Source organism: Lemur catta, chromosome 4 (assembly GCF_020740605.2).
Source record: "Lemur catta isolate mLemCat1 chromosome 4, mLemCat1.pri, whole genome shotgun sequence".
In the NCBI taxonomy this organism is placed as follows: Eukaryota; Metazoa; Chordata; class Mammalia; order Primates; family Lemuridae; genus Lemur; species Lemur catta.
Genome location: NC_059131.1, coordinates 31,415,244 through 31,434,393, shown reverse-complemented (window position 1 = coordinate 31,434,393; position 19,150 = coordinate 31,415,244). Strand labels below are relative to the sequence as shown.

The window sequence follows — 19,150 nt, the reverse complement described above, 5'->3', positions numbered from 1 at the left end:
AATGTAATGAATTAACAGATTAAGACAATGATAAATCCATCAAAAGCTGATAACATTACAAAAACGTAGCCTATATTCTTTTTTTCTGCTGTAAAGGGCATTAGTAGCAAATTTTACAAAATCTGAATAAAGTCCATCGGTTTGATATTAGACCATAACAATATTAATTTCCTGATTTTGATAATCATGCTGAGGATACATAAGAAAATATCTTTGTTTACAGAAGATATACACTCAAGTATCTTTAGGGATTAGGGGAAATATGTCTTCAAATTACTCTCAGACAGTTCCAAATAACAGTAACATGTACATAGAATAACAGAGCAAAAAACCTGCTCCAAAGGCATGTATGTGCCAAGAAAGCATAAGAGCCTATTATAAAAATAATAAATGGCCTGGCGTGGTGGCTCAGGCCTGTGTAATCCTAGCACTCTGAGGAGCCAAGGTGGGAGGATCGCTTGAGGTCAGGAGTTGGAGACCACCCTGAACAAGACTGAGACCCCATCTCTACCAAAAATAGAAACAATTAGCTGGGCATAGTGTTGTGTGCTTATTTTTCCAGCTACTTGGGTGGTTGAGGCAAGAAGATAATTTTGAGCCCAGGAGTTTGAAGTCGCAGTGAGCTAATGACACCACTACGCTCTAGGTGGAGCGACAGAGCAAGACTCTATCTCAAAAAAAAAAAAAAAAAAAGAAAGAAAGAAAGAAAAAAGTAATAAACGTTCTTTTTGACATATCGGCAAAAAAAAAAAAAAAAAAAAACATATAAAATAGAGCAAATATAGTAAAATGCTGATATTTGGGGAATCTGGGTAAAGGGCATACGGGAATTCTTCGCAATATATTTAATAATGTTTCTATAAATCCAAAACTATTTCAAAATAAAATGTTAATAAAACAAGAGAGACAGGCAACAAAACATCAGGGACCTCTTGGTAGAAGTACACAACACTACCCAAGAAGTAATCTTGTACTCCTCTCCCTTCCCTCCTCCCAAACAAGATAAAACCTAAATGAACAAGCCTCTAGAATCTGGGTCTAATTACTCTTCTACAGAGAAACAGGTTAAAGAACACTACAGAGGTACAATGAACAAAATATGGACCGAAGAAAACTATAGGAAAACAATCTGATGATTTCAACAAAATATTAGGGGAGAGAGGGATGACAAGAATATGTTACCTAAAAGTTAAAAGACTTAAGAATGTCCACACAAAAACTCATCCATGAGTGCTCTTAGCAGTATTACTCATAATAGCCAAAAATGGAAATAATCCAAATTGCATGATTCCACTTATGTGAAATGTCCAGAAAAGGCCAATCTATAGAGATACACAGTAGATCAGTGGTTGTCAGGGGCTGAGGTAAAAGAGGAATGGAGATTAACAGGTTTTCTTTTGTGAGTAATGAAAATACCTGAAATTAGATAGTGGTGATGGTTGCACAGCTTTCTGATTACACTAAACACTACTAAATTGTGCACTTTTTTTTCTTAAGAGACAAGATCTCACTATGTTGCCCAGCCTGGACTTAAGTGATCCTCCTACCTCAGCCTCCCAGACTGCTGGGATTATAAGCATGAGCCACAGTGCCCAGACGAGATATGACAATTAAATGGAATAGGTGACCCTGGATTTGATCTGAGATTAAGGAAAGGATATACAGCGATAAAGAACATTTTTGGTTGATTTGGAAGGGGTTGTGATAAAAAGAAAAAAATAATATGAGAAAAACTAAAAAGGGAAAAAAAACAATGTTGGGACAAGTGGTGAAATTTGAATATGGACTGTGAATAAGATAATAGTTTTTTGTAAACATTAAAATTCCCTGACTTGTTTACTATACCGTGAATTATGTAACAGAATTTCCTTGCATTTAGGAAAAAAATACACTGAAGTCTCCAACTGATTCTCAAATCATTCAGGAAAAAAATATTATATATATTCTTTATTATATATTATGTTATATTATATGCATAAATATATAATTAATAAAAATTATTAATATATGCATATTATATAAAGAATGATAAAGCCCATAGGACAAAATGTTAACAATTGTTGAACCTGAGTAAAGGCATTAGAGCTCCCTGTACATTTTTGGTACTTTAAGTTTTAAAGAGGTCAATATCTTTTAGAAATACATACTGAAATATTTACAGATGAAATGGTAAGATTTCCCTGATGTGCTTCAACATAACCAGCAAGTGGGTAGGGGTCTAGACAAACCACAACTGGTTAAGTATTAAAAACTGTTAAAGCAGAGTAATAGAAACACCATGTGTATTGTACTCTTCTGTTTGAAGTTTTCTGTAATAAAAATTTTTATTTGAGAGTAAAATCAACAAATAATGGATGACAAAAAATAAATGTAGATGGAAGTAAGCCACCCACAGGGATGATATACAGATCACCAAGGAGGTAGAAAAAAAACCAACTGACATTTATTATGCACCCATAATGAGCTGTTCCTTATGTCATTTAATCCTCACCTCAATACCGTTGTAATTTTTCCCCTTTTTTTAAATTGTTGGCCAGGCATGGTACCTCATGCCTATAATCCCAGTACTTGGGCAGCTGAGGTGGAAGGATTGCTTGAGGCCAGGAGTTCAAGACCAGCCTGGGCAACACAGCAAGACTGCATCTCTACAAAAAAGATTTAAAATTTAGCCAGGTGTGGGGGCGCACACCTGTAGTCCCAGCTACTTGGGAGGCTGAGGCAGGAGAATTTCTTGAGCCCAGGAGTTCAAGGCTACCATTGTGCCACTGTACTCCAGCCTGGGCAACAGAGCTAGACCCTGTCTTTTAAAAAAAAAAAAATTCTGATAAAAGGTATACATAAAACATAAAATGAGGTAATTTATGTAATCTCTATTTTAAAGATGAGAAAAAAATGGAGATAAGTGAGAAGTTAAGAAATTTTCTAAAGTGAAGCAATAAGTGGCTGGCCAGAATCTGAACCCAGGTCTTTCTTTAAAATGCTTAAATTTTAAACACCTTCAAATGAAACAAACAAACAATAATAAAATGTATGAATTCTACTATGCTCAAGTCTCATAAAATTTGGTTTCTTTTCTTTTATATGTGTGTGTGTATTTTGTTGTTGAGAGGGTCTCAATCTGCTACCCAGGCCAGAATGCAGTGGCACAATCACAGGTCATTGCAACCTGTAACTCCCAGGCTCAAAAAACCTTCCTGCCTCAGCCTCTGGAGTAGCTAGGAGTACAGTCCAGGCATGCCACCATGCCTGGCTAAATTTTTTAATTTTTTTGTAGAGACAAGGTCTCAGTATGTTACCTAGGCTGGTCTCAAACTCCTGGGCTCAAGTGATCCTTCCTGCTAGGCCTCCCAAATTGCTGGGGTTACAGGCATAAGCCACTACACCCAGCCCTTTTGTTTACTCATAGAATTGCAAAGAGAACCTTAAAATTTGCTTTCTGTGAGTCAATACGAAGAACCTAATCAATCATGGAAAAACTGATTTTCTACAAACCTAAAATAGACAGCACCAAGATGCTGTCATGCTAAGACTCTCCACAGTCAGCAGACCTTCCGACAATCTTTACACCTCACTAACTTTGCAGCAACAACTTTAAAAACGCGATTAAATCCAAAGTATATAAATATAAATGAGATATTTTATCTATCTTAAGTTTACATTGTAGATAGTGAATAAAATCCAAATAAGTTTGCAAATATGCTTTATTATTTTTTTTTCTTTTCTAGAGACAGGGTCTCACTCTGTTGCCCAGGCTGGAGTGCAGTGTCTCCATTATAGGTCACTGCAACCTAAGACTCCTGGGCGCCAGTGATCCTCCTGCCTCAGCATCCCCAGTAGCTGGTACTACAGACACGTGCCACCATACCAGCCAATTTTTTTATTTTTTGTAGAGACAAGGTCTCACTAGTCTCGAACTCCTGGCCTCAAGCAATCCTCTCTCCTCAGCCTCCCAAAATGTTGGGATTATAGGCGTGAGCCACCATGCCCAGCCCATATACACTTTATTTAAACATATTAGATTTCTAGATTTTGGCTATAATGAAAATAACTTATTAGCATATCATTTTAAAAAGCAATATGGTAGGGGAGGATAAAAAATGACCTATCAGGTACAATGTACACTGTTTGGGTGACAGGTACACTAAAAGCCCTAATTCACCACTATACAATTCACCTATATAACAAAACTCACTTGTACCCCCCTAAATCTATGGAAATAAATATTTTAAAAAATAATTTTTCATCAGATAATAAAAATAAATTCACATAAAAAGCCATATTTTGTTCTCACATGAATGGCAAATATGAATGCCCTGAATTTTTCAATATGTAACTTGTAAGCATTATAGAACAACTCATAACATAATGAACACTTTCTATGTGACAACAGAAAAAAACTGAAAAACACTATGAACTACAGCAGAAAATACTGTAGTAATTTAACTTATGAGACAACTGATTTGCCTAGTTAAATCGGTGACTTCCTCCAGCAAACTCAGAACACACCTTTGCAAACAATAGCCTCCCTCATTACCAAAATAATTCAAAAGCTTCAGGATCCTCAAGAGCATGGTATTACAGATCACAGCATCAAATTCAAAAATATACCTAAATAAGATCCTACAGTCTCATTATGTATTTTGTAGGGGGAAAAAATGGCTTTCAAAATAAAGTACTAGCCAGGCATGGTAGCTCACACCTGCAATCCCAGTGCCCTTTGGGAGGCCAAGGCAGGAGGATTGCTTGTGGCTAGGAGTTCCAGATTAGCCTGGGCAACAAGTAAGACCCCAACTCTAAAAACAATTTAAAAGTTAGCCGGGCATGATGGTACACTCCTGTACTCTTAACTACTTGGACAGAAGGCTGAGGCAGGAAGATCGCATGAGTCCAGTTCAAAGTTATAGTAAGCTAAGATCACACCACTGCACATAGGCCTAGGCAACAGAGCAAGACCCCGTCTCTTAAAAAGAAAAATCAAAGGGGCTAAAATGTTTTAAAGCTATTGACCGGCAGAAAAAATATACACAATAAAGATTAAACTACAAAGAAAAGCTAAGGATTGGCCAGGTGTGGTGGCTCACACCAGTAATCCTAGCACTCTGGGAGGCCGAGGTGGGAGGATTGCTTGAAGTCAGGAGTTCGAGGCCAGCCTGAGCAAGAGTGAGATCCCATCTGTACTAAAAATAGAAAAAATTAGACGGGCATGGTAGTGCGCACCTGTAATCCCAGCTACTGGGGAGGCTGAGACAGAAGAATCCCTTGAGCCCAGGAGTTTGAGGTTGCTGTGAGCTAGGCTGACGCCAGGGCACTCTAGCCCAGGTGACAGAGTGAGACTCTGTCTCAAAAAAAGAAAAAAGAAAAGCTAAGGATTGTTACCTAGAGGAATTCTCCATATTCAGATGTCACTTTGCACTTCTTCCTGAAAAATCTTATTTTCATGCATACCTAATACTATAAACACATAAACACTTGGATTAAATAATCTAAATATTATCCCATTTCTTTAGAGGGGGCAAAAAAAACAGTAAAATATAAATTTCCTCCTCTCTGTATCCTCAAAAATATCACCATTGTTGCTTTAACAAAATAGCACCAAGTTAGGTAAAAAAAATAATAAAAAATAAATAAAATTAATTTTAAAATATATGTATATCTCACCATTGAAAACATGAGATGGCAAAACACTTCCCTGATTGTTTGCTAAAGCCTACTTGCAAAGATTTTTTTTTTTTTAAATTGGAGAAAAGGCACACAAATTTATTTAATGTGCCCATGGGGAGAATCACAATGCGACTGCCCCTATCTACAAAGACTTCTATTTCAACATTTTAACTAACAAATATATAATGCAACCTAAAAAAATACATACTAAAACCACACACCACCCAAAAAAATTACTCTTCTCTAAACTACAAGGAAGATAAATGGACATGCAAAAAGCTTCACATAACAAAAAGCACTTTTCCTCCTCATAATAAAAAACACAAGACAAACATTTTTCAATGCAAGAGAAAGAAAACTTACTAGCATGCTTGTCTGCAAGCATTATAAGCGTGTTGGAAATATCACGTCGTCTATAAAAGCAGACCACTTTTGCTTCCACGTTGCCACTTGCAGTCTAAGAAATAAAGAAAATAAAAGTCATTGGAACTAAATATTAAAATCAAATAGTTTATAAAGCAAACCTAGATATAACACACAATTACGAGGTCACTCTCATTAACACTGACAACCACAACTACAGGACAACCAGAGAGCTAAAAATTTTAAATAAAGATGAACAATGTTTGTTCTGTTTCCAAGCACAATTGGAATGTCAAACATAAAATAACTTGCTGGCATCAATTAAACCAAAGTGATTAGACCACCTTAATAATTAAAGCCAGGCACAGTTAACTCTGATTAGCTTTAAGAAACTAATCCCCAAAATTGTTAAAGCCAAACTTAATTTATTTAAGATATTTAAACATACATCCTCCAAACCCATTCCCAAAAAGCACAGACTAAGTGTAAAATCACCCAGTCCTCTCCTAAACATCCCACATTCAACTGATGGCCCTGTAGCTGCAGAGCAGCTATTATGCAGAATGTACCGGGTGACTTGGAAAAGCACTCTCCAGCCCAAGGGAGTCTATGAATCTGTAACAGTCAATATTCTTAGTAGTTTACCTTCATATATAAAAGTATTAAAAACCTTGAGTTATGAATACCGAAGCTCCTATTTCACTACAGTCTAGAATACAATCAATATTCAGTTAGGTTGTAATTTACTGCAGCTGGGGCCCAGGCTCCTACTCTCCTTATTCCCTGTGAATTCTAAGAGCTTTCAAGAAGGTCAATCATTCATTACAGAGTTCCTTCTAAAAACACATAGATTACAATAAAATGCTATTGTGATTTCCATTTTCAAACAAATTTGAGACAAGTTTTCAGAAATTTCTCTGGGTTTACAGACATATTCAAATATAAAGAAATAAGAATATGTACGTGCTGCAATAAATTTGTCTATTTTATGAAGTTCAGCAGCAATATTTTAGAAAAATAGTCCTGGAGAAATATTGTCCCTTAAAATTGAAGTCATATTCAAATTCCTAACCAAAGGTGATCAAATATATCCTCCAGAAGTAATGATCCAGCAATCTGCTAAATGAACAGGCCAATATTTTTATGTAAATGAAATCTATCAATGACTTCAACTATAAGCTCTTTGTCATTTTTGTCTACTTGAGAGAAAATCACATTAAAAATCCAAAGCAAGAGTTTCAAGGCATTATTTTTTCTGCCTCACTAGTAAGTTCCTCCAATAGGAATGTTCTACAAAGCTAATTAAATTCTTATTTAAACCTGCTTGGGGGTTGGGAGCATAGTTCAAAATAAATATTCTCTTCTGGACCACATACACACTTGGCTCTTGGGTAGTTTACAACTACAGTATTCCTCTTCACCTCTACAAAACACTATATACACATACCCTCGACCATTCCTCTAAAGTTTGGGTACTCAAATCATGGTCCACAGCCCAGAGCCAGTTCACAACTGTTAATGGTGTACAATGAAATGAATACAAGGATTGTGACTAAGTGTTTTATAGCAATTAAAGGCTAATTTTGGCTAGGCACAGTGGCTCACACCTATAATCCTAGCACTTTGGGAGGCCAAGGTAAGAGAATCATTTGAGCACAGGAGTTCAAGACCAGCCTGGGCAACAGAGTGAGACCACAATCTACACAAAAAATAGAAAAATAAGCCAGGAGTAGCGGCACATGCCTGTAGCCCCAGCTACTCAGAAGATTGAGGATGGAGGACGGATGGCTTGAGTCCAGGAGTTTGAGGTTGCAGTATGCTATGATGACACCACTGCACTCTAGCTCCAGCAACAGAATGAGACCTTGTCTCAAAAAAACCAAACAAACAAAAAAAAACTTAACTTTTACATCTATAGAACCTAATGAACAATTGGGACTTGCATTTTTCTTTTGTGAGACAGGGTCTTGCTAGGTTGCCCAGTCTTTGGAGTGCAGTGACTATTCACAGGTGCAACTACAGAACACTGTAGCCTCAAACTCCTAGGCTCAAGAGATCCTCCTGCCTTAGCACCCTGGAAGACTGGGACTATAGGAGAATGCCACCATGCCCAGCAGGGGCTTGTAATTTCATAAGCCTTTTTAAAATTTCATTTTTCTACTAAATCTTTTTTTTTTAACAAGAATACAAGAGAAAATTTTCAAGTTAGGTTGTAATTTTGATAGAGTAAAAATTTGTTTTTAAATCCTTCACCACAAATAGTTTGAAAAGCATTGCTCTAAAGGTCTAGGTTAAATATTTGGTACATTAAAAAGTCTGGTTGTCTCTCACAAAAATCAAATCACGGTGGGTAACAGACTTAAACCTTAGATGTGAAACTATTAGAATTCTAGAAGAAAATGTAGGAAAGACTCTTATAGACATTGGCCTAGGCAAAGAATTTATGAGGAAGACCCCAAAGGCAATCACAGCAACAACAAAAATAAATAAATGAGACCTGATTAAATTAAAAAGCTTCTGCACAGCCAAAGAAACAGTCACGAGAGCAAACAGACAACCTACAGAATGGGAAAAAATTTTCGCATGCTACACATCCGATAAAGGACTGGTAACAAGAATCTATTTAGAACTCAGGAAAATCAGTAAGAAAAAATCAAACAACCCTATTAAAAAGTGGGCAAAGGACATGAATAGAAATTTTTCATAAGAAGATACAAAAATGGCTAACAAACATATGAAAAAACGCTCAATATCTCTAATCATCAGGGAAATGCAAATCAAAACCACAATGAGATATCACTTAACTCCAGTGAGAATGGCTTTTATCAAAAAGTCCCAAAACAATACACGTTGGTGTGGATGCGGAGAGACAGGAACACTCATACACTGCTGGTGGGACTGCAAACTAGTGCAACCCCTGTGGAAAGCAATATGGAGATACCTTAAATAGATTCAAGTAGACCTGCCATTCAATCCAGCAATCCCATTATTAGGTATCTACCCAAAAGAACAAAAGTCATTCTATAAAAAAGACATCTGCACCTGAATGTTTATAGCAGCACAATTCACAATTGCAAAGATGTGGAAACAACCCAAGTGCCCATCAACACATGAGTGGATTAGTAAAATATGGTACATGTATACCATGGAGTATTACTCAGCTGTAAGAAATAACGGTGATATAGAATCTCTTTTGTTCTCCTGGAGAGAGTTGGAACCCATTCTACTAAGTGAAGTATCCCAAGAATGGAAAAATAAGCACCACGTGTACTCACCAGCAAATTGGTTTCCCTGATCATCACCTAAGTGCACATTTGGGAGTAACACCAATTGGGTGTCAGACAGATGTGGGGGGTGGGGGGAGGGGATGGGTGTATACCTACATAATGAGTGCGATGCGCACTGTCTGGGGAATGGACACGCTTGAAGCTCTGACTCAGGGGGGTTGGGGGGCCATGCGCAATATACATAACCTAAACTTTTGTACCCCCATAATAAGCTGAAAAAAAAAAAAAAAAGTCTGGTTGTTCTTTTTTTTTTTTGAGACAGAGTGTCACTTTGTTGCCCTGGCTAGAGTGAGTGCTGTGGCATCAGCCTAGCTCACAGTAATCTCAAATTCCTGGGCTTAAGCGATCCTACTGCCTCAGCCTCCCGAGTAGCTGGGACTACAGGCATGTGTCACCATGCCCAGCTAATTTTTTTCTATATATATATTTTAGTTGGCCAGATAATTTCTTTCTAATTTTAGCAGAGACGGGGTCTTGCTCTTGCTCAGGCTGGTCTCGAACTCCTGACCTCAAGCGATCCACCCGCCTCGGCCTCCCAGAGTGCTAGGATTACAGTCACGGCCTGGTTGTTCTTTCAATTCACCAGATTTCTTGGGAGGCCTTCCTACGAACTATGTACTGAGCTGACACTGGGCATACATGCTGCCAGCCTAATGGAATCTCCACTCCAGCAAGGACGTCTGTTTCCCTGTCATTCCTTCTCCCACCTGATTACAAACCTTCACCAACTCCCCATGACTAAAGAATAAAGAGGTAAAACACTTTGGACAATATACCCAGCCCTTTATTCCTTCCTTTCCCCTCCAGACTCCATTTCTCACTCATGGAGGCAGGGAAGAAAGTACAACTTGTTGGGTGAAGAACAGAAAAAGCTTTATAAAAGAGGAATGGGTGGAGAGTCCTTTGTAGGCTACAAAAGGAGGACAGGAGTCCAAGTGAAGCCTGAAGGACTGAGTATTCTAAGGAAAGAGGAAGACATGAGCAAAGACACACAGATGGAAGAGAAAAGTGGAGAAATGCACAAAGAGCCCACAATGAACATTAATTTCTTTCCTGTGTTCTTTTTTCCATTTAGGTTGCAGCCTTTTAAATATTTTGTTAAACACATTTACTAAAATATCCTATGGCAATAATGGGCTTTTCTTTTTTTTTTTTTTTTTTTTTTGAGACAGAGTCTCACTTTGTTGCCCAGGCTAGAGTGAGTGCCATGGCGTCAGCCTAGCTCACAGCAACCTCAAACTCCTGGGCTTAAGCGATCCTACTGCCTCAGCCTCCCGAGTAGCTGGGACTACAGGCATGTGCCACCATGCCCGGCTAATTTTTTTTTGCTATATATATTTTTAGTTGGCCAGATAATTTCTTTCTATTTTTAGTAGAGACGGGGTCTCACTCAGGCTGGTCTCGAACTCCTGACCTCGAGCGATCCACCCGCCTCGGCCTCCCAGAGGGCTAGGATTACAGGCGTCAGCCACCGCGCCCGGCTTTAATGGGCTTTTCTTAAGCTCTAAATTCATTTCAGTCAACCTGAAGCTCATGTCTGTTTCTACCCCTGACTTAGAAAGTATGTTATTACACACACCCAGGCCTGCCATCAGGAAGTATTTAAAAAGTAAATACATAAACCCTTCCATTTCATGAAGTCCATGATTTGCCCAGACTTAAGAACACGTAGAAATGGACTTTCCTAATTTCTGTCTCTATTCCCAATAAACCCCAAGGGCAGAACGGATTTTAACTTGGGTTCCATTAAATGGGCCGGAGGTAATCCCCCAAAATTATGTACAAAAACTTTTATGTACAAATGTAGATTAGGGGACGGGCAGAGATGCATGGTTTCATTAGATGCTCAAGTTAATAGTTCTCCTACCCCCACCAAAAAAATAAATAAATAAGACACTAAACATAGAAGTGAATCTCTGAGCAAGTTCAATGGCCAATAATAAAATATAAATACAAAGATACATACAAATTATACAACACATACTAAAAACTCAGTCAATAACAAGTAACATGTTAATTTATCCACAAGCACAATTTCCGTATTTCCTGAAACTACATACATTTTAAGAAAATCTCATTATCATATACACAAAGCTTTCTTTCCAAATGTATACAGACTTAGCCGTGTGGTAGTAGACTGCACCTATAGTCCCAGCTACCTGGGAGGCTGAAGCAGGAGGATCGCTTGAGCCCAGGAGTTGGAGGTTGCAGTGAGCTATGATGACACCACTGCACTCTAGCCCAGGCAACAGAGCAAAAGTCCCTGTCTCAAAAAAAAAAAGGGAAAAAAAAAGAGAGATAAACAACATTGAACTGTGTTCATCAACAGATATTTAGCTTTGCACCTAAAAGTTCCCAAAACTTTTAGGGGAAAAATTGAGACATAAATTTATTATTATAATTTTTTAAAAAAGAAAGAAATATTTCAGTCCAGCTTTCAAACTGAGCATGTAAAATTGCAAATATGGTTTAAAAAAAAAAAAATCAGGCCAGGCGCAGTGGCTCACACCTGTAATCCCAGCACTTTGGGAAGCCAAAAGTGAGAGGATCGATTGAGGCCAGAAGTTCAAGGCCAGCCTGAGCAAAATAGAAAGACCCCCCCCCCATCTCTACAAAAAATAAATTAATAAAAATAAATTAAAAAACAGGGATCACTGAGCACTAAGTTGGCTCTCGGTAGTGCTTTGCTGCAACTGCCATTTGCCATTGATGACTGATCTTTTCCTTTGGGAGAATGAGAGGGAGAAGACAGTCTGAATTGGTCCCATTTACAAAAATAAAAATAAATAATTAAAATAATTTTTAAAATTTTACAATTTCATTGTATGAAATTTTTTATAAAAATGGTGATTGACAGCTTATCCTGGGAATTATATTCAAGAAATTTTATTCAGATAATAGTTAATCAAGTAAGTTAATGTCCCTTCTTCTCCTGGCTTACCAATTAGAAATATCAAGTATTTTAAAATTCATTATTTGAATTTTCCAATCATGTTTACTTTCCACACCTAGCCAATTTACCTCTGATCTTCCCGAGACCCTTATCTAGAAAACTCCTGTGGCCTCCCTTGCCATGGCTACCTCTTTCTCATCCTTTAGGTTTCAACTTCAATATCCTTAATGTCCTTTCCTACCCTACCTAAAGGGAATAGGAGAATGACCTCTGTCATTCTCTACGTCAAACCTCTTGCTTATTTTCTTCTTAGAAGTTCTTACAAGTTTCCTTTTAGAAGTTAATACAACTTATTACTATTTTCTTTATGCCTGTTAACTTGTCTTTCCAGGTGGTCTCCCTCATGAGAATGCAGACCCTGTGCAGGCACAGACCATGTCCATCTTGTTCACAGTTGTATCTCTGAGCCTAGTATAGTGCTTGGTATATAATAGGTGCTCAATAAATATTTGTTAAATGAATTATCTAAAATGAGATGTCTTTTTCACATCCCTTCAGAAATAAAGACCCTATGTAAACATTTAGTATTTAACAAATCATATCCATTATATACCAATATCCAACCCATTCAAACTGCCACTCTTCGAAATTATAGAAAATCCTATCTCATAGTCACTCCCCTAGCCCCAAAGGACCATTATTATATGAATGACTCTTTGCTGACAGCAGGTGGGGCAAGGAGGAAGTAAGAATGGGAGGGGTACTTTTGTTTGTTTATTTTGGGTCGGGGCAGGGTCACTCTTTGTCACCCAGGCTAGGTAACAAGGGTGTGATCATAGCTCACTGCAGCCTCAAACTCCTAGGCTCAAGTATCCTCCTGCCTCAGTCTCCCCAGTAGCTGGAACTACAGGCCCATGCCACCACACCCAGATAATTTTTTCCATGTTTTTTTTTTTTTAGACCCAGGGTCTCTTTATGTTGCCGAGGCTGGTCTCAGAACTCCTGGCCTCAAGTGTTTCTCCCACCTCAGCCTCCAGAGGCTCCAGCAACTGCAATGCACCTGGCTCTATGGGGGCGGCAGTAATTTTGAAGTGAATGGTAATGTAATGATAAAAGATGTGAAATAATCCAGGTTCAAGCTAGATGCCTAACCAGTCATTTAACCAGTGTGTGCCTCAAGGTAACAATCCATGATTTATCTACCTTGAAAGTATAAGGTTATATGAAGCTCAACAGGGGTAACAAAAGTGAATCCCTAGATTACAAGTTACCAGAATACCATGCTCTGACATTTCTAAACAGCACAGCTGCAATTTTACTTTTACTTGTGGGATTATATGGTTGATATCTGACTCCCCTAGACCTGGTTTTCATCACCCTTGCATTCCCAGTTTCTAAAAGTGCCTTGCAGGTAGCGGATCTCAAAAATATTTGTAAAACAAATGAATCAAAGTACTTTGTAAACAGTACTATGTATGTTCAAGCCTTAACATCAGACATTTGAGAAATTCATTAATTCAACGAATATTTACTGAATGCCTTTAACTATATATGCCAGCCATTATTCTAAGGCACTTAGAATTCATTAATGAACAAAACAGAAAAGATTACTACACACATGGAGCTTACATTCTAGTTTGGGAAGATAGGCAATGAAAATAAACACAGTAATCAGGTATATTTGGAGGTGACAAATGGTATGGAGAAAAGAACAAGGTGGGAGGAAAGATGGTTACAACCAAAGGGTCCTCCTAAGGTGGGAATAGTGAGTAACAGCCAAAGGCCCACTGTGCTTGGAGCCAAATGAGCAGGGCAGAGGGCCTCCACCTGCCTTTAGAAAGAGAGGAAGTCAGAGAGGGGTAGAGACAGCCACAGAACATGGGGCCTCATAGCTCAACATCTCTATTTGAATGCTAATTAACTTTCTAATTAAAGTGATATGGTGAACAGTTTAGGGCTGCCTCAATTCTTATACCTTACATCAACAACATAAAAAGAGAAGCAGATCAGAATTACAACCCAACAGTTCCTACCCACACCCTGATCTAAAACCTGAGGCCATACTCTTTATTTGGTGGTCCCAAATACTACAGAGATTTTTAACACATTGACTGCCACACTAGAAAAAAAAATTTTTTCCTTGGGGCCACAGTGTTTTATTACGAATACAGAATAAAAACTTTGAAAACAAAACAATCCTTTCTAATTTATTTATTTATTTATTTATTTGAGACACAGTCTCACTCTGTTACCTGGGCTAGATTGCCGTGATATCAGCCTAGCTCACAGCAACCTCAACTTCCAGGGCTCAAGTGATCCTCCTGCCTCAGCCTCCCAAGTAGCTGTGAACCACCATACCCAGCTAATTTTTTTTTTCTATTTTTAGTTGTCCAGTTAATTTCTATTTTTAGCAGAGACAGGGTCTCACTCTTGCTCAGACTGGTCTCGAACTCCTGATCCTCTGGCCTCAGCCTCCCAGAGTGCTAAGATTACAGCCACCCCTCCTGGCCAATCCTTTCTAATTTAATGAAAAATTTGTTATTTTTTATTGTTTTCTGTGTGTGAGTTACTTGCAACTTTAACAACGGTTCTCTCAGTTTCCAAGGTAAAGGCACATGTAAGTTACATATGCTTCACAAGGCCTGGGGCTCAAAACTGGCATGAGTTAAATACAACTCACATGGCAGTTAACGTGTTAAAATGCAAAGTCCTTAGGGTATCCAAGAAGCAAATCAAGATCTCAAGTTTCTTTAAGCTAGAAATGACCTAGGCCAGGCCTTGGTTTCCTGGGACTCAGAACTGGACCAATCACCAGATAGCATTTTGAGGGGAGGGTATTAGATAGATAGCCCCAAAGATTTTAAAACTATGAATTCTCATAAGCCACACAAATAACCCTAGAGTGGTCTGGAAGAAAACAGATAATCTTTATAAAATCTATGGGCCATGAAATTTATGTCTGCTTTCCACTGTCTTCATTGGAAAAGCTCATCTACTGTAATCGCAACGCTTCGGCTGTCCTATGTCACCTATCATCTGTGATAAAATTTAATGTAAAAGTTTTATTTTAGGCCGGGCGCGGTGGCTCACACCTGTAATCCTAGCACTCTGGGAGGCCGAGGCGGGTGGATCGCTCGAGGTCAGGAGTTCGAGACCAGTCTGAGCGAGACCCCATCTCTGCTAAGAATAGAGATAAAAATTTATCTGGACAACTAGGAATATATATAGAAAAAATTAGCCGGGTAGAGTGGTGCATGCCTGTAGTCCCAGCTACTCGGGAGGCTGAGGCAGTAGGATCGCTTAAGCCCAGGAGTTTGAGGTTGCTGTGAGCTAGGCTGACGCCACGGCACTCACTCTAGCCTGGGCAACAAAGTGAGACTCTGTCTCAAAAAAAAAAAAAAAAAGTTTTATTTTACTTGAACCAAAGATACAAAGCTACTTTATATTACTATACTAAAACTATATTCTTATTAGTTAGCCTGGTCCAGAATTTTATAAATTCCCTTCAATATTATATTCCCAGCCTGGCACAATGGCTCATGCCTATAATATTCAACACTTTGGGAGGCCAAGGCAGGAAGAATGCTTGAGGCCAAGAGTTCAAGACCAACCTGGGCAACATAGTGAGACCCCATCTCTACAAAAAAATTTTAAAATTAGCCTGCCATGGTGGCATGTGCCTGTGGTCCCAGCTACTTGGGAGACTGAGGTGGGAGGATTGCTTGAGCCCACAAGTTAAAAGTTACAGTGAGCTATGATCACACCACTGCACTTCAAGCTGGGTAAGAAAGCAGAAACTGTCTCTTAAAAAAAAAACAAAAAAAATTATATCCCCCAGCTTACTGATTCTAAAGCTAGAAGATGAAAATATTATCTGGCCAGGCATGGTGGCTCAAACCTGTAACTCTAGCATTCTCAGAGGCCAAGGCAGGAGGGTCACTTGAGGTCAGGAGTTCGAGACCAGCCTGAGCAAGAGTAAGACCCCCCATCTCTACTAAAAATAGAAAACAATTAGCCAGGCAACTAAAAACAAAAAAAAAATTAGCCAGTGTGGTAGCTCATGTCTGTAGTCCCAGGTACTCGGAAGGCTGAGGCAGGAGGATTGCTTGAGTCCTGGAGTTTGAGGTTACTGAGAGCTAGGCTGACGCCACAGCACTCTAGCCTGGGCAACAGAGTGAGACTCTGTCTCAAAAAAAAAGAAAAAAAAAAAAAGAAGATGAAAATGTTAATTTACTAAAAAAGGAAGAAATACACATTATGACTCTAAATATAAAAAGGGACTGAATTAAAGAAGTGACCTGCTCTTTGAGAGGCTCTAAGCAATTTGAATAAATCTGCACTTTTAATATTCAATAACAATATTTAATACCAGAGAAAAAATAATTTAAAAAGCAAAAGAATATTCAGAGTCCTACATAAGTCTTTAATCTGAAATCTCTACTTTCAGAGAGTCTGGGACTGAAAGTAAAATCACCTCTTATCCCCTTTACCCAATTACCCTTCAATAGAAGACAAATATTTTATAACATTAGAACCAAGAACGCTCAGTTCTAAGAACGCTCAGTGTATACCTTGTTGAGTTCTTCTATCCTTCTGATTAGGTATGGGTTGCTGGAGGAATTCTCGAAGTAGACATAATCTGTAATTAAAGGAAGTACAGAACTTAATCTTTTGAACTTTCTGTTTAACAGAAAGTTCACATTTGTCAATCCATGACTTTTTATGTTAGGCAATTCACCACGTTCAAAATTAACTTCATAATTCACTCACTGGTAAATGCAAACTGAATAATTCCACTGTAATATATTGTCTCATGTGCCTACTATTCATAGACTTTTATTTTCTTGGCATTTTCATTTCAATTAATGTCTTATCAAGTTCTCCTAGACTTTTGTCCTGATATGTCATTTCTTTAAAAACAAACAAAAAGATGCTTCTCATCATCAGACTAGTCAGGGCTCATAAACATGTGTCCTCTGTACTTTAACTACTCCCACATCTTTTCCCTCCAATCCAATTTGCCCTGGAGTCTGCTTCTCACATAAAACTATTGACCTAAGACAAATTCAGAGCATAGAGAAAGGCTTACCAGCCCAACCTACATTTCAATCAGTACTTAAAAAAAAAAAATCAGGTGAGCAGAACAAGTAAGAGAAAACGTGCAGACAAACTTTTCCTCGGTCTATCCGGGAAGATGAGGGGAAAAAAAGGAGGGGTCACTTTCTGAGAGGCAAAATACTCTAGGGGTGATAGTAAAATCTTTTTTACCCTTTTACATCCAGATCCATTTGGGGTCTTGTTATAAAGCAACTGCTGCAGGCTTTCAACAAAAAGGATAAAAATTTTCAAGTGTGGGTTTTCCTCTCCCCAAACAGGCTCACTGGAAACTTCCCACTGTGTGTTTATTTGAGAGGCCGGGCTGCATTGTTATTGTCTATCTTAGTGGCTCTTTCCCGGCTCTCTCCCGCAAAGTGGCCTCATTTAGCCAGGCCATTCCTGCCACCATCCATCAGAAGCTCGGCTAATGAGCAGAGAAGGAAGAGCCAGTCTCACACACAAACACGCCACTTATCTGAATTATTATTTTACCAGGAAAGAGGGAGGAGGGCGTCCTGAGTAGGGAGAAAGTTTGTTTGACCTTATTTCTCTCTTCTGCAGAAGGCTGGGAGGGAGGCAGACAGCGGAGCAAACGTCCAGGCAGAGCTCAACTCCCCACCTCTGGCTGCGGGTCCCTGGCCCCACTGTGCCCCGTTCTCGGGGGGCTAGACAAGAAACGGAAGGGTGCGAGCAAGGGAGGTGCAGGGCCCGGGCCCTGAGAACAGGCCTGTCCGTCTGGCCCTGGCAGGGCCCCCATCGCCCCGCCCCCACCCCTCACTCACTGAGGGGAGGCACAGAGAAGGGGGATGTCCCCCCAACCTCTCCAGCACCCACTGCCTAGAAGTCACCCGAGGAAAAGGCCACCCAGTTTAGGGGCTCGACGGGCCCTACCCCCATGGGGGTTTCGTGGAGGGGGCATCTGGTAATTCATACGCCCAAGTAGAGGCCTGGCCCTAAAAACTGGGCGGGGGTGTGAGGGTGTCTGCGGGCCCCGACCCTCGCGGGCCACCGCGGGGGAGGGGCAGGGGTGGGGGTGGGGAGCCCTGGCCCCTCTGCGGGTCCCGGCGCCCCCGCCCCCTGCGCCCTCAGCCCGGGCGCCCGTGGCTCCCGGCAGTTGGTGTGCGCTCGCCCCGACCCCCCACACCCGGAGCCCGCTCCCACACGGGCCGGGTCGGGCCAAGCCTGCCTACCTCCGACCCGGTACATGTTGGCCGCCATGTCCGCCCGCCCGCCCGCGGAGCCCGAGCTGAGCCCCGCCCGCCGCCGCCTCCTCAGCATGAGCCTCGACCGCCGCTGCCGCCGCCGCCGCCGCCGCCGCCGCCTCGCCACGGCGGGGAGGGGAGGGAAAGGAGGGGACGAGGGGAGGGGGAAGTGAAGGGGAGGGGACGCCGAGGGGTGGGGGCTGGTGCCTGCCCCCAGCTGGGCTAGCGAAGTGGGCCGGGCCGGGGGAGGCCCGGGGAGGCCGGAGCGCTGCGGGGCCCGCGGGAATTGAGGGGGAGGGGAGGGGGCAGGTTGGGGGGCCTTGCTGGCAGTGGAGGCTCTTGCGACCAGCGTCCTGGCCGAATTAGAGGCCTGCACTCGCAAATGCGGACCAGGGGCTATTAGAGAAGTGGGGTAGGGGCTGCGGTTCAGCCTCTCCGGAGGTCTCCCAGGGCACCCCATCATCTGCCCACCCCGAGGCAGGTCCTCCTTCCCTGCTTCTGTCCCTAGGGAGCCCCAGTGTTTGTGACCTCAAGTACGCCAGCTCCAGTCTCAGTGCAAACTCTGGGATGCAAATAAGTGCAGGCATCAGGGCACCTTCCTTGTGAGGGTAATGTGGCTGACCTGGAGCCTGCAGGCTCTGGGGCCA

At 40.6% G+C, this 19,150-nt stretch overlaps 1 protein-coding gene and 1 pseudogene across 5 annotated transcripts in view; one reads left to right on the top strand and one right to left on the bottom strand.

Moving 5' to 3' along the window:
• Positions 1–19,150, bottom strand: part of MTA3 (metastasis associated 1 family member 3) — a 224,326-nt gene that overhangs the window by 161,660 nt on the left and 43,516 nt on the right. For 3 of the 5 annotated variants that reach the window (XM_045549481.1, XM_045549482.1, XM_045549484.1), the window contains 2 exons: positions 16,776–16,843; positions 6,025–6,118 (listed from right to left, as the gene is read on the bottom strand). In XM_045549481.1, coding sequence (XP_045405437.1) covers positions 6,025–6,118; positions 16,776–16,843 — 162 coding nt within the window. Of the gene's footprint in view, positions 1–6,024; positions 6,119–16,775; positions 16,844–18,491; positions 18,625–19,150 lie in introns of those variants that run through there. The other 2 variants (XM_045549485.1, XM_045549483.1) reach the window with 1 other exon arrangement.
• Positions 11,899–12,068, top strand: LOC123637523 (annotated as a pseudogene).